The sequence below is a fragment of the Hyposmocoma kahamanoa genome, unplaced genomic scaffold, assembly GCF_003589595.1.
Source record: "Hyposmocoma kahamanoa isolate Upper Pololo Valley unplaced genomic scaffold, ASM358959v1 94, whole genome shotgun sequence".
In the NCBI taxonomy this organism is placed as follows: Eukaryota; Metazoa; Arthropoda; class Insecta; order Lepidoptera; family Cosmopterigidae; genus Hyposmocoma; species Hyposmocoma kahamanoa.
In genome coordinates, this window is record NW_020654878.1 from 6099594 (window position 1) to 6124790 (window position 25197).

The 25197-nt window shown below is 35.5% G+C and overlaps 1 protein-coding gene across 10 annotated transcripts in view; it reads right to left on the bottom strand.

The window, feature by feature from the left end:
• LOC113237741 (modifier of mdg4) overlaps positions 1-25197 on the bottom strand; it is a 563531-nt gene that overhangs the window by 161672 nt on the left and 376662 nt on the right. Inside the window, exon 5 of one of the 10 annotated variants that reach the window (XM_026474353.1) lies at positions 8065-8309. The exons of 6 other annotated variants lie outside the window; for them this stretch is intronic. In XM_026474353.1, coding sequence (XP_026330138.1) covers positions 8080-8309 — 230 coding nt within the window. In that variant the 3' untranslated portion in view covers positions 8065-8079. Of the gene's footprint in view, positions 1-8064; positions 8310-9105; positions 9351-17732; positions 17981-20951; positions 21209-25197 lie in introns of those variants that run through there. 3 more of the 10 variants (XM_026474354.1, XM_026474349.1, XM_026474341.1) reach the window with 3 other exon arrangements.

Genomic DNA, 25197 nt, shown 5'->3' on the forward strand with positions numbered 1-25197 from the left:
GCCACGGGTGGGAAGAAGAGGGAAGAGGTCTACATCCAAAATTCGATCACAAAAAGGCAGCCATAACGATGACGATGATCATATAAAAAGGTAAACTCTTATGTACCAATGATTATTATTTACGGCTTGGGTTCTTGTTTTTTCTTTTCCTTTTTTAGGATTCTAAGTGACAGGACAAACAAGTAATGCGCGTGGTGGTAAACGATACGCCTGTTCCATAACCGTTGCAGTGCCATTCAAGATTTGATATCGCAAAGAGCTGTAGGTAAGGTGGCATCACTTCCGTGGACGAACTCTTTCACAAGGAGCTCTATTGTTACTTCTTGTCTGAGAATTTGTCACAAACTTAGGATTTAATAAATTTACAGGTCCAGAATTGCAGGTCCACGTACACGATTGACTCAACCGTGACCATGGGAACTGTAAAATTTAGGTTTCTAAAGAAAAATCACCATTTAAATGAAAAAAAGAAAAAACACAATTTTACATTTCAAACAGAATTAGTATAATCTTCCGTACAACACAGCCTACAAATTTACTTTATCCATAGCTTAGCTTATTTAGCCTTAAGAACAATTAAAATACGACAAAGAATCTGAAAACACCTAACACTAAAAAAAATTTAAAATAAGTTTGAAATGTTACAACACTGGTATTATCCTAAAATGTTGAAAAAAGTTAGTAATGTTTCCTTGAACATTAAGGCAAAATATTTAGTCAAATTAGGGTATTTAATAGTATTTCGTTATTTTGAGATCTCCAATGATGTCAAATGGTCTAATGGTCGTTAATAAATCCCACAGCAAAGTATACGTTTCTCTGACCCCAGTTGAGATTCAGCATTTGCGTTTAAAAATTTTAAAACTACACACATCAAAAGTGCCTAGGGATCAAGTACGTTTAAGAGTATTGCTGCAATTAGGGTTAATTATATTAACTTTTTTGTATCGCTATTGATACTTTTTAGTGAGTTTTAACATTTAAATAAGGAATATTGGTTAAAATTCGATAATAAGAAGAAAATCGATTGTCAATGTGGTTTTGTATAAAAATGAGTTATAGCGTTTTGACAAAATCATTACAATATCTGCATCGGAACCGAAACAATTTACATTATTATGGAGAGACGACATCATTTAACCCGAGAAGTGATGATGCGAGCCGTCGGAATGTTGGAAGCTGGTTCCAGGCAACGTGCTGTGGCTTTCACTCTTAACACTACACAGAGCGTCATAAGTCGCCTCTGGACGCGCTATCGCATGACGGGCAGCGTGGCCGAGCGACATGGAGGACGATCTCGCATCACGACTCGCAGACAGGACCGGTATATCCAAAATACTGCTCGACGGAATCGTACCATGACCGCCATGATGTTGGTTACTTAGCTTAATTTAGTTAATAAGCGATCAAACAATCCGAAATCGTTTACGTGAAGTGGGTCTGCGATCCCGAAGGCCGCTCAGAGTTCCACCTATTGCACCCTGCAATCGCAGGACCCGTTTACGATGGGCTCGCGAACACAGAAACTGGGAGGAAGAAGACTGGCGCTATGTGTGCTTTTCGGATGAATCCCGCTTCGGTATGAGACCGGATACAAGACGTACTCGAGTTTGGAGAACATCTGGACGTCATGAACGTTTGAGATATTGTCAGGAAGTTCATCCATAGGGTGGGGGCACAATAATGATATGGGCCGGTATTTGGATCGGCGGAAGAACCGATCTCATTTGGATCAGGGGTAACCTCAATGCTCAAGTTTACGCAGAGAGGATTGTTTCAGATGTTATCATCCCTTTGCGAGGCCAGTTGGGTGATTCATTTCAACTAATGCATGACAACGCACGTCCACACACGGCTAGAGTCGTAACACGCATTCTTGCCGAAGCTCGTATCAACGTTCTGCCGTGGCCTGCTCAATCGCCAGACCTCAATCTAATTGAGCACGCATGGGATATGCTTCAAAGAAGAGCTGTGCCGAGTATGCATACCGTACATACTCTACAACAATATTTTGACTTGTTACAAAACACATGGGCGGCCATTCCTCAAAGTGATTTTGATGAACTCATCTTGAGCATGCCAAATAGCTGTAATCGTGTGATTCGTGTTAATGGTGGAAATACAGATTATTAATTTTCTTATCTTTACAATAAAAATGAGCAAAATCATCATTTTCGCCATTTTTTGTCATTTAATTGACGCCGTTAATTTGAGTTTTTTCCCACAATTTGCAAAAACATCAATTTTAGTTTATTTTAATTAAATATAGGGGTAAGCGGTTAAATAAAACATAAGCATTAAAGTAAGAAGTCGTCCTGGAAGACTGGATTTGGTAAATATTGCTTAAATAATTTTTATTTCAAAAATATTCACTTGATCCCTAGACACTTTTGATGTGTGTATAACGCAATAAAATTTCAACCTGAAAGAGCTAAACGAATTTCTGTATATAATATTTTGTAAAGTTGCTTATTGTAAATGATAAATATTGACAAATATATACAAAACAACCCCTAGATACCGTTAAATAATTCACCTCAGGAGAATCTACTTTATGAACGAACAATAGTTTTTAAGAAATGTAACGTTGTCGAGTGTAATTTGATTACGTGTGAAACAAAGATATTTTGAATTTACAATACAATTTGTTAGATAATGGAAATATTTTTCTTTACAAATTTCATAAATGATAAAAACTTCATATTTCCCAAATATCGATATCTAAAAGCAAACAGCAACAAAATAATAAACGTTATTTAGATCAATCTCTACAAAACTTAGGAATAATATAAAAAACCTTTGTTACATTACAATAATAACGGTTTAAAACACAGACCACATTTCTTCCGTGGTTTTAAACCTGTGATTTTTAAAACAGTCTAAATCAGGCAACGGACAATCTACGAATAAATATTCTGGAGGAGAAATACTTCAAATATTCATTGACAAGCAGTGGTTAAATATGTGGTTAGATTACGTTGGATCGCAACAAATGCAAAAGCATTACAAGTGCCAGCCATTCTGCAATGCACACAGTTGTGATCAACCAGAATGATGGATTTCTTTAGTGCTTAGTGCGTTCTTAAGTGCGTTGTCACACGAGCTATACAAGTATTTTTTTATGAACCCCTTGTTTGACCATTATTTTTGTCCTTCAGAGCGGGACGTGTAAATTGTTTATTACTTTAAAAATAAAACTCACGTTTAGGATGAGTTACAAAATGTTTAATAATTAAAAAAAACTAAAAATGGTTAATGAACAAAAATTTAAAAAAAGAACTAATCCGACAGTCTGGAGGGCTGCCTTTATATATTTTTAAGATGATTTAGTTTTTAAATCCGTACCATGGCAACCCAGCACAACACGCCACCGATTTTTTCCACCGCCACCGATTTTGATGCACAACTAAAAAGGGGCGCGGGCGACAAGACTTCTTGCTTCTACGCTTTAGCGACGTTTGTAAATTGATTATCACGTGTGGGCTGTTATGTCAAAGCGGGACATTTTTAAGTATTTTGGGGACAATGTTACACGAAAAGCTTAAAAGCGGGACCGCGAGACGTATGGTCGCGTTAATGATACCACGCCTGTCACCCTGAGACATTTGTTGAGAAGTTCCATGTGCCCAACATTTCACCAGTAACCTTACCCTTCAAAATCGAAATGCAGTAATGCTCACATTACTACTTGGCGGCAGAAACAGATAAGAATGGCAGTCAACTTTCATGGGCGAACTATTTCACGGGGATCCTCTTTTGCTACTAAAGTAAGTAACGCATTGACGTGCAGTTGTGCCAACTGTTTCCAAATGAATTAATTGCAATTGCGATGCTGTTCGGTCGTATAATTACGCACCAACAGGGAATGGATACCTTTAATTGTGAGAATGTTTTTTCTGTTTGTCATTTGTCACTTTTACCACAATTCGCCCGTTGCCTTTGCTATAATCTTAAAGTTTAATATAAATACCATCACGAACTGTAAAATTGGGAGGGTCATGATTATGCTCAATATTAACTCTTAACATTCTAAACGTCTTGCTCAAAATAAATCTTGCTTTACATTTGGACCATTTGGTACATCTCCATGCATAGGTAGTTGTGGTGACTATGCCGCAGTAGAATGGATAGCCGTTGATAATTGCAATTTGCTTCCCTGAGCGACTCTTTGCCCACCTCACCGTATTATCTGCAAAGATAAACGTTTGGTTTATATCATCATAATATGCTAGGAATTTTTTATCGTTATATTATTTACAACATTGTAGAAGGTAACCCAGCCAATGGCATCCAACACCATGTTGATATTTTCATTGAAATATAATAATAACCCTGTATATAATAACCGCGCGGGTACCATGGAGACACATAGATAACCACAAATTACACTCAAACTCACGAGAGAAATAAATGTAGGCTACACAAAAATTTCTTCCGGATCAGGAGTCGAACCCGAGATCTTCGGGTGACAGACCAGCATGATAACTGTTCGGCCACTGAGGCAGTTGTATGTAACTAATATCATATGTTTAAATTGTAAAAATCGGCATTCATGACAATGAAAACTTTAATGAACCATAAAATGTTTCAAATGTTACGTTGATAGCAGTAGTGGGCGCACCCACGCAGACTTAGTATTTCGTCTGGTGTCGAAATACTAAGTCTGCGTGGGCATTTGTAAATCTTGGTTCAAACAGATTTTCTTGATTTAAAAAAAAACACATAAGTGTCGGTACTGATTGAAATATCCCTCAAATAATGGTACATCATGATTTACAATACATTTATTTAAAAAACAAGACAAAGGAATAAAACATTAACGTTTGGAATACTTATGACTAAAATCGAAAACATTGTACAGGATCAAGAGCACGTCAAGCTTGACACGTAAGACTTAAATACAACTCAATGCCGCTTACGATAAGAACGGTCCAAAGTGTCAAGCTTGATGTGCTCTTGCCTGTGCTAATAATAATAAACTAAATTGTTTAAAGTTATACGTAGATAAGTCAACATCCCACGCTTCATATTATCAGAAAATAAAGGAGACTTTTCAATCAGCGCTGTTTAAAAATTTCGAACAATGGTAAACCCTAATCTTATGCAGAGACATTGCCTTCTGATAAAGTTTTAATGATAGCAAAGCAGAAATGGTACTAACAGAGCGCCACCATGATGGACCATCAGCAAATACGTTGGAGCGATGCCACACGTTGTGTTGCGGCGGCGCCTGAGCGGTGACGCTGCATTATATTACATATAAATCAGAACGACATGCCACACGGTGCTTTGAAACGGCACACGGTAACGAAATGCGTGCGCTTCGGACAAGGGGCCAGGAGACATAGCGGAGTGGGGTACTGCAGTGCGTAAGTAAGCAGCGTTGCGATACGACACCGCATCGCTCGTGTAGCACTTGGTGCATCGAAATCATAGTGTTGCTACGACGCAATGCACCGGCAACGCCCGTGTGGCATCGCTCTTGCAGGTAGATTATGTTCTATATGCAAAGGTTTATTTTACGTTCAAGTCTTTATATAAAGACCATTCCTTATAATATAATTAGGAGCCTTGTGGTCATGTTCCTGGTAAAGTCGGATAATTCTCCTGTTTTTATCGATAGTGAATCGAGCCCTACAAAGTTTTCCCTTAGTACATCTCCAAAATTGTGTATTGCTTCCTTTGTTGCCGAGATAGTAGGTGAAACCGTTTATGATTGCCAATTGCTTTCCTGCTACGTTCTGTACCCATTGCACTGAGGAAAAAATAAAACAATAAATATCAAAGCTCGTTAAGAAAATACTTATAACAATAAGCAAAGAAATCAAATAAAAATAATACTATTTTTTAATCAGAATCTGTTTATTGTACAGAATTAGCAGAGAAAAAAATTACAGTACATCATCATACGAGTATTATTATTTACTATTTGTTATTTAAAACAATAATGGACGTATTTCAAAGAACGTTAAAAATGGTTAAATAGATAGATAGATAACACGATTATTCAGCACAAATACAAACTTTGTTGTATAACAAAAAATTGTTGATAACAATGTTCATATTATGAACCAATGACCAAATTTCACCTGAACATATAATTTGAAAAAAGAATGACTTCAATTGTCTTTTAATTTCGATAAAATTTTCTGGTACATGTGGCCAGTGATTTATACGAAAGTTGTAATCATATTCTTCAAACATTTTTAACGTTTCTCTAAATGTGTCCATGACTCTAATATTATATAAATAGAATACTGGTACATTTTTGCTATTGATAAAGTTAACTATATTAATAAAAGGTTAACTTCAAAGATGGGCAAGCGTTTAAATCGGGTTAAAATCCATTACGGCCTAAAAACGAGGTTAAAACTATTTACAACTGTATATGTGTTCTAAATCGAATTTTGTTCAAATTGAATGATGCTACAAAAGTATATTATATACATGCTTTATATATATGCTTTCTGATCTAGACGATTCTATTTGACTTTCTATTGAATTGATTCGCTTGAAAATCGCATTGGAATAAATTGATGCAAAAATCGTCAGATCGTATAAATTTGAATCGACTTCCATACAAATGGAATCGTAATGTGCATTCTTAATAGTGAGTGTCCACAATTGCAAGGTGGGTATTGTGTGAAGTTGCCTCTTTTTTGCCTAAAAAAGATTATTACATCCAAATTTGTAATAAGTATGGAATTATACCAAATTCCGTTTTTACCGTTTGTGCCCACGATTTTGAGCGGAAATGGGTTACGGCGCTTTGGACAGAAACCCAGTTGTAACCCGAGCGGATTGATTGGTTTTAACCTACTGCCCATCACTGGTCAACTAACATTGTGAACTTTTGAGTAGGCACATAAAACAATTACAATAAATAATTATATGACAATCTATGATTATACCAATGATATCAATGTACTAGAGTACTAAATGCGGCGTTCCATACGCACGCTTTGTTTCACTCATGTGCGGTGAAGACGTTGCAAATCATTTAGTCGGTTGTCAAACATTCAAGACGGCGGACACAGATGCGGCCCTCTTTCAAAATTAATTTACATCAGTATGTTGCTCAAATTTCGCTATTTGACCCATTGGGTGAACATAAATCAAAACTTTTAAATTATTCACACTCATTCGGTAAGTGATGCTGTGGTTTTTGAGTAATTTGTGCATTATAATATTTGATAATCACGAAATAGTATACAAAAGATAAGACAAAATATAAACCATAGATTAATAAGCAACAGAGTGTTCTGACTACACAATAACAGAGTATGTTTAATGCGATTATAATAGTTACTAAGGTTCCCATATGAATTTAAAAAATATAAAAAAAGACTAAGCTCAACGATATCTATGTACTTGACTAGGCTGTATGGTACAAAGATCTTTGATTTCCGCAAGGAAAAGTATGTACCTGCATAAAATAACTTCAATAAATTCAACAGCTCGATTGTATATTATTTTTTTCTTTCACTTAATTTGGTTTTCTTTTTAGTAATATAATAATTATAAATAGTAAACGGAAGGATCCTGGGTTAAAGCAACAGAACTGAAATGTATTGTGCAACTAATAGCGGATTAGCTAGGGGCTTTATGTAACTCCCCAAGGGATAAATATCATTGGTGAACACTCATTCCCAATAGGTGTAGACTGTTTCGTCTTTCCACGGTACTACGGTACTGATACTCTTTGAGAAAATTCAACACTAAAACAAAACACTATCACTATTGACAGTGTTTTAATTGGAACATGTAGGTAGTTGCTATGAATGTATCTATAGATATATAATCTATAGATTGAAGTCGTTGGATTATGACTTTATTTTTTAACTAATAAAGGGTCTAGAAGTTACTTGAAGCAAGTGCGCTAAGATAGCTTTATAAAACTCAGGCTGTTTATTAGAGACTGTTCGCAAACGTTTATCATTATCCATGACTCTGACGTCGCCCTTAGCGCGTACAATGCATTTTAATGAGCCACAAAACAAGACAAGTGTGCGCGACGTCCAGCACAGTCATTGTCGACAGCTCATTCGAAGCAGACAAGTGGACAGTTTCATGTTCACATTAGAGCTTAATATATATACCGTTTCTTACAATAAAATTAGAAGGTGGATGATCGTGTACAAAAATAGAACGGATAATTTTCTTGTTTCTATCGAGTGTGAATCGAGCTTTGCAGAGTTTTCCCTTAGTACATCTCCAAGTGCATGTAGTCTTTCCTGTAGAACCGACATAGTAGGTGAATCTGTCGATAACTGCCAACAGTTTTCCAGATGAGTTCCTAATCCACTGCACTGCGTAAAAATAAAAAAATACACATTAACAGAATTTCCTTGTCTTGGAATATCATTTCATATAAAATACAGTATATTTATTATCTAGTTCTTAGGTTTTCGTAATTGTTACACATTGAAAAATGACACAATTTTTTCGGGTCTAAATTGCATATTGACCCCGGAGAGGTAAAACGTTTAACGTGCGTTTGAAAGATATTACAGGAGAGCAATTCAAAGTATTTTTTAAGAAAAAGAATCATAACTCTAATTTAATTGTTTATATGGAAAGCTAGAAAGTTTCAGCTTTTTCATATAACAAATAAAATTAGAGTTTTGATTTCTTCTTTTTTTTACGTGTTTATTTTACATGTTGTATGTTTTGTGTTGAAAAATATAGCATTTTTATTTATTTATTCCCATGATAATGGCTGCCAGAAAATACAAATATAATACGCAGTTTAAATCGAAAAAAGAATAGTTTATTTTGCCAAGTATATTTATTAATTAAACTATATGCTAGAGGACAATGACAAATAGTGAAACTTCTTTTTTTTCTTTTGTTGACTAAGCTACCATATTTTGCTAGAACAATACGGACTAATTTTACATTCACATTAAATAATAAGAACAATAACGCACACACTCATAGCCCCGCACTAGGGAAACCCTGTATCGAGGGTGCCACAGACACACACATAGACAACCACAAATTACACACATAAACTCACTAGAGAAATAAATGTAGGTACAAGCATTTCTCCCAGCCCAGGATCGAACTGCGCGTGGCAGTCCAGTAAGGTAACGGTTACGGACTAATTTTACATTCACATTAAATCTTAATATAGACGCCGTCCTTAATAATAAAATTAGGTGCTTTGTGATCATGAATAAAGTTAGTACGGATCATTTTCATATTCCTATCGAGAATGAATCGTGCCCTGCAAGGCACTCCTTTGGTGCATCTCCAAGAATCTGTACGACTTCTTTTCACACTGAGATAGTAGGTGAATCCTTTTACGATGGCCAGTTGTTTTCCCGATGTATTTCTTACCCAAAGCACTGTGTGGTGAAAATAAAACTTTAGTATCAAAGTACATGGAATTAAAGTAAAAGATCGTCTATAACTATTGGCCTTTTTTTATGACACCTTAATTACCAAGTGACGGGACGTACAAGTTGTGGGCCTGCTGATAAGCGACACGACTGTCTATAACAGTTGTAGTGCCGCTCAGAGCTTTAAATCGCAAAGTTCTGAGGGGCACTGCCACTGCGCCCGCCACCCTGAGATATAAGGTGACAAATCTCACATACCTGTAATTTCATCAGCACCCTCACCCGTCACAACAGAAACGCAGTAATGCTCACATTACCGCTTGGCGCCAGAAATAAGAGAAAGAAAGACTTCTCCTTAGTTAGTCCTTTTGAAAGCAGTAATATGAGCATTACAACGTCCCGGTTTTGAAGAGGTACTTGTGAAATTACAGGCGCATGGGATTTGTCAACTTATATGTCAGGGTGACGGGCGCAGTGGCAGTGCCCCTCCGATTTTTACGTTTTAAAGGTCTGAGTGAGACCTAAAATGAATTGGTGTGAGACAGCGCTACATGAAGTGTATATCACCATCCCGCTTTGTTGTCGTTGCGAACCTATAATGAACTGTAATAAGAGTTCAAGGTAAGGCGCCAGGTCCACGACTAGTTCGTCTCGTCATTTGGTATTATAGAAAAGTAAGGCAGTAGGTAATTGTTATTGTTTTGTAAAAACAGTTTTCGACAAAGTTTTCTTTTAACAATAAATAGTCTGAATCAGAATCTTCCTGACATGTTTTTATTGTGCTATAGTGACAATAAATTTAGAATGTCGAGGTACGCACGTAAAGGGAATAAAAAAAATTATAACCAAATACAAATTACAACAATGATAAGTATTTATTTAAGGAACGAGAAATATCCTTAAAGAAAACAAATTGTATAAAAATAATGTGCTTTTAATCGAGGCTTGAAAGCAATATAAAATCTATTTAATATAGCTATTTTATTATTGAAATTCGGAATAAGGAATATCCATGTTATACCTCACTATCAAATATTTAACACAGAAATTTATAATATATATGAACTATCACAGTTACTTTAATTAAACCTTGTAAAAATGTAATGTCGCACTAATGAATGTCAACAACGTACAACATTTCGATGTGATGCGTGTCAACAGGTCGGCGAACATCTTTTATTATAAAAGGTTATTTGTAGAATACTAACAACCTCGTAGGACTATATCACTAACACCATAAACAACAACTTTTGTTCCATGAGTATTAATAATTCATCAGATTTTTAGAGAAGAGCGCAACGGTGAAAGCCACGAGACGCAAAACAACTTTGCTGCCGAGCGAAACACACAACTTTTCACCTCACGTGGGAAAATAAAAAAATTTTAAGAAATACAGTAAAATTAGAACAAACCAGTTTTAATAAACAAAATTAGTTATCCGTTGTCAATTTAATGTCAACAATAATAAGAATAAAATGTAGCAAAGGGTTTACATTACATAAATAATGTGCGACAAATCGCGTAGTTGAACGTGTCGTTACGGTTTTTTTATTTCATCGAAAGAAAAAATTAGGTGCATAAAAGTCCACTGTCAAGTTCGAACACCAAATCCGTTTTCCACGATAGCGTGGAAAAGGTTTCCACGCTAGACAGCCTTTCCGAGCTAGTGAGGTGAAAAAAGTTGTTGTTCATAAACAACATAACTATATAACTAACATCATAATGTTACCTGTGAGGTTGTTAGTATTTTCAAATAACCCTGTATAGATTAGAAGAGAACAGGTTTTCTAAGACACGCGTGTGCGTTAAGTATCATTTTGTAATTCGATGTCGACCTAAATAATACGGTAGTTATGTAGATATTCCTTTTTAATATTACAAAATTCATTAAATTCATACTGAAAAATTGTCATAAAGTCTTTGATCGAAATTTACAAGCTTTTGAGCCCAAGTAAGTTTGATACTAATATTCAGATTTACTTTAACGGAAAATTGACAAATTGCGACACTGGATGTTAGTTACTTGAAAATGTCTACTGGATTTTATTGAGTTTTCTTATTTAGTATTAAAAATAGAATTAAATTTCGCTAACATGGAGTACGCTTTCTAGACTAATGCCATCAAACAAGAGTATTAGAAAAAATGTCATAGACACAACTCGGAAGAAAAAAACATTTTTCACTTTTCTATGAATAACAAATAAGTGCGTACTGCTATAGGTAGATGTCGCATAATATTATAATACAAAGATCGAACACAAAAATAAATTCCTTCGTCAATGGTCGCTGGTTCGATTCCAGACTGACGCTCTCCCAACTTAGCTCCGGAACGAACCAGCAGGCTGTTGCAGATATTTTTGATATGGTTTTGACGACTTTATTTGGCGTAGCGCCATCTGTAAAATCTCTATGAAAGTTTTTTTTAGAAAGAAAAGTATTTTGGTTCGATGGTGATGTCAATGCGATATTGTTTTCTATTGAATATAGTATTTGCAAAATAAACTAAATCATATCCTAAATAACACGCCATTTCGTATCAAATACTTCGGTTGGCCATGATTGTGCATCAGGTTGGCTTTGTTAATTTTGCCCTTCCTAAAGACGACTCTCGATTTGCACAATGACCATTTGGTACACCTCCAGGTGCCTGAAGTTGGACTCATTTGGTAGAAAGGGTAGCCATTTACCATCACCAGCTGCTTCCCCGCTTGGCTTTGTACATAAAACACTGAAGACAAAATATACAATGAGTTAGAATTTTGAGGGAAAGTAATAAATGCACAGTAAAGTTTTATAGTTTTTGTTTAAAAAGTTATTTTTTTAACCTAATAGATATTTACACCGTAATTGTATTTAGTAAATAAAATAAATACAAATATTTAAGGTATAAGTAAAAAGATTTAAGATGTGTACTTCTTCGGACAAAATTACGACACGGTAAAAAAGTACTTATTAGAAATATTTTTATTTTATTTACTTAATACAATTACGGTACTTGTTCCTTGTTCTATATTTTTGATGTGCAACTAGCAATTACTTCACTACGGTAGCGTATTTAGAGGAATTATGAAAATGTATTTTATTCTGATTTTTTGCATGTTATTTTCGATCATTCCGGGATTCCAAAGACGTGTTAAGCACTCTATAGGTGTTGCTCGAAGTTTACGAAGAGTATGTTTATCTTTTTTTTTAATCTAGTGGTGAGACGAACAAGTCGTGCGTCTGGTGTTAAGCAAGGCATGTCCATAACAACTGCAGTGCCGCTCAGAGCTTTAAAGCGCAAAGATTTGAGGGGCACTACCACTGCGCCTGTAGCCCGCATTTCTGCAGCACCCTTCTTACCCTTCAAAACCGGAACGCTTGGCGGCATAAATAAAAATTACCTATCGTATCTCTGATGTATACGTGCTGATCTTGAGATCAGTTCACTAAATGGAAGTTCTCTCTGAGCTAATCAAAACACGCCCAAACACAATATATTTACTTCATACCGTCGAAAAATTGTTAACATGTATATAATAATCAGCCCTAATCAGCATGCATCTAGGAATGCTCTATCAATTGGTGAACGAGCCCAGAAAAGATATGTTTACTTTCGGTCGTCTACGAAATCTTCTAAACAACAGATACGTTCCTCTTCTAACCGCACTGTTAACGGAATAACCCAGAGACGTATTTAGAGTAGAATAGACATTTATTGCAACGCCACAACACATAGATACAAAAAAAAATGATAACACTACAAAATAAAAAGAATTACTAAACAAAATAAAAAATACAAAAAACAACAACATAAAATAGGACAAAACTGACAAAAACCTGAATATAACGACTACAAATGTTGTTCTGTCATTTGTGCACTTGTGACGTACGCAAATGGATTTCATTCAGCTTATGCCACAGCCATAATTAACTGCGGCGCTAGTTTTTATTTTTTCAAATTAAAAACACGGTTTTAAGAATTGTTCTGAACGTACAAATAAGGGAAGAAAATAAGCAAATTGTTTATTTATTTCTATATACCTAGGATTAGACCAAATTGTGGAAATACTAAGTTTATACATTATTATGTACAAGATTTCACACCATTAAATAGACTATTTAATGTCGCAATCAAAAGCACAAAGGGAAAAATCAAAACTACTCAACCGGTGTACAACTACAATACAATTCTAAACCTTAAAATAAACTCCATTACGAATAATATATTCCGGGGGGTGATGATTATGATCCAACGTGACACGATCGATCTGATTGTCCTGACCGATGTTAAATTTGCCCTTGCAACCCCGACCACTGGTACATCTCCATGTAACTCCTTTAAGATAGAATGTATACCCGTTGAGTATTCCTAACATCTTTCCAGATTTATTTTTCACCCAGGTCACTGAGAAAAACAGCAAAGCTATTTATTACCATGTGAGAAGAACAACGCTTGAAGAAGACGAATATTATACTTATATACAGAACGCCAATAATAATGCCAAGAACAGATTGTCACATATGTATGTCATCGAACGTAAAGTTTAGCAGAGAATGAAGTAAATGCAAGTTTTACTTATTTATTTATAAGTTCTTTACATATGTTGTAAAAATGTACATATGAATCTACTTATAAACTAACAAAAACATACACTTGATAGGCATCGCAACATGGAAAGGGAGAGGGGCAGATATTAATTATAATTTATCTTCGAAATACTCGTCCACATCGTAATAACTTTAGAAATTAAAAGATGTTTCAATGCATTTATGAATTTGTTTGCTTGATTCTGTTTTTAAATATTCACAGGATGAGGTACTATATAGGTTGTTTTTATTTTGAGGGATGTGATGTCGGGGGCGTCTCCTACTTTATTATAAAAGTTAGCGTTCTTTTTTAAATTTTGTAACAAATGCCATTACGAATCGTATACGTTGGAGGCTGATGGTTATGGATCATAGTGGATTGAACAATCTCGTCGTTTTCGCTAATACCAAATTTGGCTATGCATCCTCGACCATAGGTACATCTCCATTTGGTTCTGTCCAGGTAAAATGTATATCCGTTAAGAATTGCCATTCGTTTACCAGTTGAATTTTTACACCAGATCACTGTAAAAATATAATATTAGGGGTTAAAGTATGAAATTGCCGTTTCGCACTGAAAAATTAAAACAATTTTTTTTTAAGATTAAATATATTTGTTTAATCAAAGTTTTTTCCCTTGTTGTCTATACATTTCTGCCATGTAATCGGAAGGTCATTTAAACCTTTGCGAAAGAACTCTGGGGACCTGGGTGGAGTCCAGCTGTGTGAAGGGATTTTTGTACTGCTTCCTGGGAATTTTATTTCCATACAAAAAAAATTCAAATTGCGGGAAAAAATGGTAGTCGGTCGGGGCGAGGTCCGACGAATATGTAGGATGATGCGATAATTTATATCTGCAGGTCTTGTAGTAGTAAAACTGTTTCTCAAGCAGTGTGAGGTGTTGCGTTATCATAGAGCAATAACGGTGAAGCTGTTTTGCTGCGAGTTCCGTCGTCATTATTCAATCGCCATATGTCATATTGTGGGTATGCTAACATTAAACCATGACGTTTCGTGGTAGTTTGATACGGATCGGCTTCCATCATTACCTTCAATTCAACGTTATTTACATTTGTGACTGGTCTTCCTCGTGGTTCTTTCTTCAAGTCGTAATTTGCCGTATTGCCGGCGTTTGCCGTATTTGCGTATGCCGTATCCTCTCCAAATACAGCATTGACAGTTTCTGCTACGTTAACTCCATGTGGAAATTCGTATTCGAAAATTAGGTACTCAGATTTTCGCTGTATCCATCTTCACGTTAAAAGCTGAATGTAAAAACAAATGAAAGTCGAACAATCAAATATCATGTTTTTTAAGTTAAGCATGTTTTACTTTTCGTGTGAAAAACGTTTCACTCTGAAATCGGACACCATACAGGTTTAATTTTAATTTAAAGTGGCCAGTAAAATAAATCGGCAATTTCATATTTAAACCCCTATTATTAAGTAGCAGTAGAGTTCTGCACAGTTAGTTAGTTATACGAAGATAATACCTTCCAAAAATTAAGATTAGAAATGGACACCTGGACACTTACAGAATATGGCTAAACATAGCGTTTCACTTATTGGTAATAAATAATCATTTCCATTGTACATTTTAAAATATACAATGGATCTGGTAAAAGAAAGTGGTAGAACGCCTTGTGAAAGTGCTCGTCCAGGGAAGTACTGCCACCGTTATACGTTCCGGTTTTGAAGGGTAAGGGTGCTGGTGAAATTACAGGCACATGGGATTTGTCAACTTATGTCTCAGTTTTTTATGATACCAAATGACAAAACGAACAAGTCGTGTACCAGGCGTTAAGCGACACGCCTGTCTTAAGCAGTTGCAGTGTCACTAAGAGCTTTAAATCACAAAGAGCTAAGGGACACTGCCACTGCGCACGTCGCCCAGTAAAATAAGTCGGCCAGTCCTATGTGCATGAAATTTCACCAGCACCCTCAACTTTCAAAACAGGAACGCAATAATGCTCACATTACTGCTTGGAGGCATAATTAGTTACCTACTTTTGTGGCATTCTTTCCTTGCAGGAACTATTTTACAATCTATTAGTAAACACTTCTCTCACAGATACTCCCAACACACGCACATGTAATTCACCAACACTATACGTACTGTCAAAGACAAAATGTAGGTCAATAGCATCGCGTCTTTGACACAGTACAGACATGGAATTAAAAAAAAAACCATTTCACAAGGAGCTCTTCTGCTACCAATATGATAACATATTTCGATATTAGAATTCAAATATAAAAGAAACACTGTACAACCCCTTTACAACCTTTCAATGGCCGACAAATGGAGAAACATTAACAATGTTATTTTGTATCAAAAAGTAAAAAAGAATAACTACAACTTGTTTATAAAAAAGCCGACCGGAAACCGACCTCAAAAATTTGTGCAATCTTCTAATTGCCAAGTTTTATTGAAATCGGTTAACGGAAAGTGAGTGAAATCCAATAAATCGGATGCATCCCATAATTTGCCACCCTTAGAGGTAGAACATTTTTACAAATTCAATGTGACCACTACTGACGTATCCCATTTCCAACAAAAAAGGATCATCGAAATCGGTTCACCAATGACGTATTATGCCGAGTATTCGCGAAACATCGACACAAAAAAATACAGTCTTATTGAGAACCTTCTTTTTTTAAGTTGGTTGAAAAAAAAAATTACATATTGATGTACACAAAATCGTATTTATTGCTGTACTAATTAAAATTATTATTTCGAATCCACATTAATCTATATTACACATATATGGAAACGATACGTTGAGGTTCCTGATAACAAAATAGGTAGTTACACGCGACAGCACACACACTTCGAACAATATTTCTCGAGTCCCAGTTAGGAAATGAATTTTGAAAAATTAGTTTTGGTTTAGGTTGTGTCTGAAGGTGAATTTCATTGCTCTATTACTCATAGTACGGGAAATTCTCTAATTTAAAGTAACTGGCGTGTTTGTCAGGCACATAATTACGTTCGTAAAGAGGGCTCCTTGTGAAAGAGTTCGTCGACGGAAGAATTATGGGACTTGTCAACTTAGTTTCAGGGTGACGGGCGCAATGGCAGAGCCCATAAGATCTTTGCGATTTAAAGCTCAGAGTGGCAATGTTACTGTTATGGATAGGCGCGTCGCTTACCACCAGGCGCACGACTTGTTCTTCACCCAGAGACATAAGTTGACAAGTCCCATGTGCCTGTAATTTTACCAGCACCCTTACTTACCCTTCACAACCAAAACACAATAATGCTCACATTACTGCTTGGCGGCAAAAATAGGTACAGTGGCAGTTCTTCCCTAGACGAACTCTTTCACACGGCGCTCCACAGCTACTAAAATTTTGTGTAACGTACAAACCAGATACGAGCCAAAAAATAGGTCGCGCGTCTTTCAGAAATTCTCGCTCAATCTCGAGAATTCCCGCAGGTACCGTATCGTATATTATATGTACGTTACACAATTGACATAAACCGTTATCAAAATTCACTTCCGTCGTACATTGTGGTAATATTAATGCCGCGCTGCAGCGGAGGCGTCACAGATGCACTGCTAAGAAGACTACCTTTATAATTCAACTGCCTCCGTGGCCGAACGGTTACCATGCCGGACTGCCACGCAGAGGTCCCAGGTTCGATTCCCGGGCCGGGAGAAATGTTTGTATGGCCTACATTTGTTTCTCTCGTGAGTTTGGGTGTAATTTGTGGCTGTCTATATGTGTGTCCATGGCACCCGCGACACAGGGTTTCCCTAGTGCGGGGCTATGTTGAGTGTGTGCGTTATTTATTTTATTTATTTATTTACCTTTATAATTAATTTACACAGTTTTATACCTTAATATACAGTCCATTTCGAATAATAAAAGACGGCGGATTATGACTATGTTCGAATTGTCCTCGTGTAACACGGAGATTTTTGTCCACAACGATAAATGCTTTGCAAACCTTGCTGTTTGTGCATCGACATCGAGCGAATGCATTCTTTTTCCCCACTGGATTGAATGAATAACCTTTGAATATGACAACGGTTGTACCATTTATTGATTGAACCACTTTCTCCACTGGAAAATAAATATAAATAGATATGTAATAACGTAAAAAAGCTTTTGAGATAAGAATTACTATATTTTAAGCCAAATTAAAAATAATTAAAGGTGCTTATTACAGGGTTTTAATTTTTCATTTCAAACAATATTTCTTGACAGCAATATAACTAGAAGAAACGTTGATGTTTATTCTCGTACGACCTGAAACTAGTATTGTAAAAAGTAGTCATTCGTCGATGATCTCGATGGTCCAACTGTCAATACAGGGCACTGGACGAAGAGGGTCCCATATTTGATCACCGGTTAGGAAATGAACTGTGAAAAATTAGTTCTGGTTTGGGTTGTGCTCAAAGGTGAATTCCATTGCACTGGTGCTCATAGTACAGAAGTTCCCTAGTTTAAGGTAATTGGCGTATTGTCAGGCACATAATTACGTTCGTTAACAAGTTAGGGTTTAATATTATAATGTCAAATTTCATCAAATATATCGAACCTGCACGCTTGTAACTGGAACGAGACAATTTTACTACAACCACGTATTTTCGGGTAGTATGTAAGTAAAGACATAAAAAGTCAAAGTAAATACTTTGACATCTTGAGTTGAACCGCGTATCAATCTCGGTCTGTCAATGAGTTAGTTCATATGTGTATAAAAAAGATGACTGATTTGTTGTCGATGTAAGAACAACGACAATGGCAGATACGGCAATTAGAGAATAGCTATCATTAGCGTTGTATGACCTTAGACGTCTCGATTGTAGTTAGTTAAGTTAGTTGAAAGTTGTAGTTAGTTGGGGTGAGTTGACACACAATCGCGAACGCAGAAAAATGTAAAGATTTATGGAAAGTGAAAAATACACAAGTTATGATGAATGTTAATGTGACCAATCGCGACTGCGAAATAAAATTAACTAAAAATATATTAGATTTAAAATAAATTGGTTGCGTCGAAAGTATGCCGCTAGCGCAGCACAAAAAAGACCTAGTAAGTAAACCATACAAGCGTAATATAATTAGACTAGTAGTGTTACGAGATACATACGTAGCAGCGCGTCTTGTTTATGTAAGCACCCGCCGTCCGTGCGTCCGCAAACATTCGGCGCGGTTTATAATACGCGCCGCGCATTATAGAATTGTAGCGTTGGCTCGTTGTTCAACCCATGACATCATAAAGTAGGCATGTTTATGGTTGTTTGAACAAGAGTGCCTGAAACTCAGAATTGTTCAGCATTCCATTTTTATTTCATAATCATAGTCCCATAATCGAGATGCCAATCCGATATTTTGATATAAAAATACCCATATGTAAGTCCTGCATTTCCGGAGAATTCTCGCACAATCTCGAGAAGTCCCGTTGCTACCGTATCTTATCTTGTATGTACGTTACACAATTGACACAAAGCGTTATAAAAATTAATTTCCACCGTACATCGTGAATAACTCTGCCACGCTACAGAGGCGTCACTGACGCACTGCCAAAAAGTCTGCCTTTATAATTAATTTACTTAATTCTAAACCTTAATATACACTCTATTTCGAATAATAAAAGACGGTAGATTATGACTGTGTTTGAATTGTCCTCGTGTAACACGGAGATTTTTGTCCACTGCGATAAATGCCTTACAAACCTTGCTGTTCGTGCATCGACATCGAGCGAATGCGTCCTTTTTTGAATCCGAATGAATAACCTTTGAATATGACAATGGTTTTACCATTTACTGATTGTACCACTTTCTCCACTGGAAAATACAAATAGATATGTAATAACGGAAAAAAAACCTTTGAGATAAGAATTACATTTTTAAGCAAAACTTCAAAACATTTAGTAAAATAAAATAAGAATATAATGCTCCGGGATTTTATTCATTACTTATTTAATTGAGTAATTATGTGTGCATAAGTTTAATTTAGTTAGTGGTACATTTGTTCCGACCTTTGAAAGCAATAATATCACTTCACAGAACTGCACGTACCAAGATTATACAGCTATTCACAAGACGTATCTAAAACTATGAATACGTTTAAAGCATCTACACACATTTACAAAATTTTAAACTTTGTTTGTTTTAATTGTCAGTAAAAATATTGAACATTCGATCACTTCGATCTGACAGGACCTGATAGAATTTTTCTGGAATTTTTCCTTGTGTTCAATTTTCGTATTAATAAATTAAATACAAACTGTTGGAGTAATTTCACAACAAATAAATTAATATTACGGTACTAAATCACCATAATATTCATTACAATCAATACATAGTAGGTTTATTAAAAGTATTTACCTACTTACTAATTTGTTACACGATTTTTAACTTTCATACAACTATATTTCGTTTTTATTATCGTTATTAGATAGAAGGGAATGTTGGGTCTTTTATCAGACACCATTTCATTTAGTTATTCATAATTATAACGTTTCTTTACATGTATTACTTACTGACTATTATAAACGAAATTAAAAATGTATATCTTTACATACTGAATCTGCTTCAAACACTTGCACTATAAAATCTTAAAGAAAAGAAAGAGAGACAAGAGCTTCCAAACATTGAACTGAAACTTTTTATAACATAGTAACATATTATCGTGTAATTTTTAAATGTCCTTTGTAATCAATTCTGATATTATTTGTTGCCTGGAGAAAAGGGTTTACGGTCACTGCTTCTGTGTTAACATTTTTTCTAATCCTAAAAAAACAATGTATAGGAAGGATATTTAAAACATATAGGTCTATCACCAATCGATTGTTATTAGATTAAATAATTACAATTGTGTCATGCGTTTGTGACACTATAGAGCATATTTACACGTCTTTCCGTCATCACAACACCCTTAAAACTTCTAGAGGTTTTACACTTTTTCTCAATAATGTTACGGACAGAATGGAAGAACGTGGTAGATGCGAAAAGAGGAAATTAAAGAAATACTTCGGGATCGCATAGGAAGTAGTGTAGTGTGTCATACGGGAAAACAGACGTTATCCGTTTGTATTTAAAATATCTTATATCTTATGATAAATTCCATCGTGCACAATAAATTTAGGAGCTTTGTGATGATGCTCCATGCTCGTATGTCTAATAATCATGCTGTGATCCGAAACTGCTACAAAACGAGCCTTACAGGAACCTCCTCTTGTACATCTCCACACATTTGTCTTGTTAGTTCTTTTGTCACAGTAATAGGAATAACCGTTGAACAGGGCCAGTAGCTTTCCTCCATGATTGTAAACGAGGTTCAACGGCGCTGTAAGAAAACGTTCTTATTAACATCATTATTCTTAAAACCATATCAGACTATAAAGGCGAATAAAAGGAGAAGAATTAAAAAAACACATTCCAAGCAAACAGAAACACACCCGAACATAAATTTGTAAAGGATATTTAAAATCGAACTTTAAAAATTTAAATATTTGTAAATTATATTTAAAATTGAAAGTGAGGAATGTTATTCTTAGGAAAAATAACGAACGTTACACATAGGAAATGAAACATTTTCTCGGATCTAAATAGCATATATTTGTTTTTTTCAAGCAAACCAACGTTTCGGGCCCTTTTACTGCTCCCACTACTTTAAGCGTCGTCTCCCACTATCCCCAAAATATTTAAAAATGTCCCGCATTGACAAAACAGGACACACGTATAATAAACTTTAAAACATGGCGCGAAAGCGTAGCAGCAAGTAAACCTTGTCGCCCGCACCTTTTATTTAGTCGTATGTGCGTCCGTACTCCATGTGCATTGTCAGGAATGAACCGATGGCGTGATGTTGTCTGCTTGTATTACATCTTTTTTCATGAAATATTTTTAGATTTTTTTTTATTTATTAATAATTATTAATTTATTATCATAAATATGTGTTTTAATTTTAAAATAATAATAATTTACAGGTGTCCCGCTCTGAGGGAAAATAATAACGGTCATGTTAACTATGCCGCAACAATCGCGAAAACCTGGGAAACGAACATTATTGTCAAATATTCATTTTTAATTAACTTTAAGAATACTTAAAATTGATTAATTTATTTTAAAATATACCCTTTTTAAAACACAACACAGTTAACTGAAAAATCAATCATTATGTCGTAAACACATACTAACATTGTTTGATATTTTTACTACTCCACTCTTATGAATGAAAAGTCGTCACAGTATGAAATTTCTTATTTCCATTTTGTAAAAATTTATTTTGATTCAATGTTTGTCGCGAGAAAACGTCAATTTTAGTCGTCCGTTTGGCAGAAGGTTTGTCATGCACATTTGATCCTAGAAGGTTTTATTTCTCCATGGAAAGAAAATAGGCATCATAGTCAACAATGACAAGTGCAGCATAGTTTATGCCAAATTCAAATACGTAAATTAAAAACATTGATTATTTTGGATCAAATGTAATATTGGGTACTGTATTTTCATCAGAGCCAATGTAATAAAACGTCTATTTTGCTTACGTTCTGCAGGCATCACTATCAGTTTTCTTTTGTTAAATTTGAAGTTTCCGGTTCACTTATCTTTAAGCCTACTTTCACTTATCATTAGTGATATAATTTGAGACAGTTTGAAAAAAACCTATGTTGACACAAATAAAAGACTGAAGTATTCACCGTCATACTATTTATTTAATAACCATAACTTAGATTGTACAATAGCGAGTAGAATTATTTTCAGAACATTTAAAGGTCGTAATAATCTCATTTTAAATAAAGCTTCTTAACCAGAGCTTAAGGAATACCGGTGCTGGATTCTGTTAGATTGTTGGCGAATGTGTATGTGCCCATTTCCCATAAAGAATTTTTTTATTCTTATCAGTCACCACGTTGCTTGGGCATCTACAGCTACATTTCTTTGTGCAAATCCAGTAGTCTGTGCTTTTGTTTCTTCTCATAAGATAATATGTGAAATAGTTGATAACGAGAATTTCTTTGCCACGCTTGTTATAAATCACTGAAAGCAAAGGTAGAGTTAACTTTGTTTTCCAAGCATTCAATTAAATAGAATCAGTTATAGTCTGTCTTTTTTGATGGAGTAAAATGACACTTGATTGCGCAAAAGCATTGCCCGCTTTAGCTGTGGTAGTCAAAGCCGACCATACCTAGCGTGGGATAAGGACCGTGTGTGAAGGAGGATTGACCGCATCTCATGTAGAGACCGTGGATTCGAATCCGGGCATTACCTATCATGATAACATTCCTCCAGTCCATTTACCCAGATGTTTTATCTGTAATTGTGTAGTCTACAATAGGGCAATAATTTGCTTTCGAATAAGGACGTGCGGCTGTGTGATCAGAAAATTTTTGCAAAATTTTACCGTCTTTAACAATATATCGATAACAACTACATGACTAATCGAAATTTTAAGAAAACTGCCAGTCCTGCAAATGTCATTTTACTCCGTCTTCAAAAAAAGACTTAATTATTTCCTTAATGCAGACAATATGACACTTTTTTTAATATACCAAGTGACGTGACGGGACGAAGAAGTAGGTAATAGTGGTAAGCGACACGCCTGTCCATAGCAGTTGCAGTGTCATACAGAACTTAAATCGCAAAGATTTAGAGGCACTGCCACTGCGACTGTCACCTTGAAACATAAGTTGACAAGTCCCATGTGCCTGTAATTTCACCAGAACCCTTACCCTTCAAAACCAGAACTACTGTGTTCTGTGTCATGCTGACATTACTGCTTGACAGCAGAAATAGGTAAGACGGCAGTACTACCCCGGACGAACTCTTTCACAAGAAGCTCTACTGCTCCTCAACCAATGTTTTTTTTTTAATATCAACAAAAGTAAATAGATCACGTACGTAATTTCGTATGTAAAAAATAAATTCTGAAATAAAGCCATGTCTATGCCGCTCGACCCAAGCAAAATGAATTGTACTAGTACGGGAAACAGTTTAATTCGAGCTGAGGTAGTATCGGCTCTTAAGCTTGTCGCTTATTGCCTGGTTGTTCGTTCCGTACGAACGTTTTGTACGAACTGACACAGCTACAATTAACTTTGTAGGCAGTGCATATTAACTACCGGCGTCAGCAAATAAACTAATGTCAGTCAACTTGGTTCGCGATTCGGAACCTGTAACTTGTACGTAGTAATCGTTTAAGCATTATATCCACAGGAGCACTACGAAATCAAATTAAAAAAAATACAAAAACAAATACATATTTATATATACATATATAAATAATCACTTGAACTTTAAAGTAATCAAATTACCTAGTATGTACATGTAAGTATGTTAATAATAATAATAATAACCTGAATCCCTGGCCCCGGCCGACCGTGCCAGAGCCGGGGAATACCGCGTCTCCCATTTAAAAATTCAAAATTAATCTTTTAGGTCTTGGGAGAGGCGAGAGTCTAAAATAGATATAGTAATAATAGTAACGCACACACTCAACATAGCCCTTCACTAGGAAATCCCTGTGTCGCGGGTGCCATGGACGCACACATAGACAACCACAAATTTCACCCAAACTCACGAGAGAAAATAAAAGTAGGCCATACAAATATTTCTCCCGGCCCGGGAATCGAATCTGGGACCTCTGTGTGGCAGTCCGGCACGGTAACCGTTCAGCGGAGGCAGTTCTAGTCACAATACGTACGTACAACATATTATACGGAAGTCTTAAATAACAATAATAAAAAAGGGTGTACCCATATTCTTAACGACCCTATATTCGACCAGATGCGGTCGGTTTTTACCTGCCACCCCTCAAAGACGTCCTTTTGAATTGTGATAGCAGCCCTGGGGACAATGTCAAGTTAAAAAAGACAGTATTTTTCAATTCTTTAGTTGAATGATAATTCGAATTCGTGTTGTAGTGTAGTTTTTGATATAATAACGTGCTGCTAATATTTAACTATTTAACAAGAATTTGGATAATGCTGTTAAACTGTGTGTCTACGTGAAAATGACATAAATATAGAAAAGCAGTTAAAAGAAGTTTAAACATACTGCAAATAAATGCGTGTACAATTAAAGCATCGTTATGTTGGACTGGGAATTTTATTTATTACATTACTTACCTCCGTGCGTATATTATACTATTTATGCTCACTGCCTCCGCGACAAATTCTGCACGGTGGATTGAAATAACCTTTATTCTCGTAGTATACTTTAATCATTACCCTACAATATTTTGCCGTTATCACATTATATGTCGAATTATACGTTTGTAGTATCAAATGTAATTAATTAATATATTGCACACGCAATACTAATATTGACAGTAAA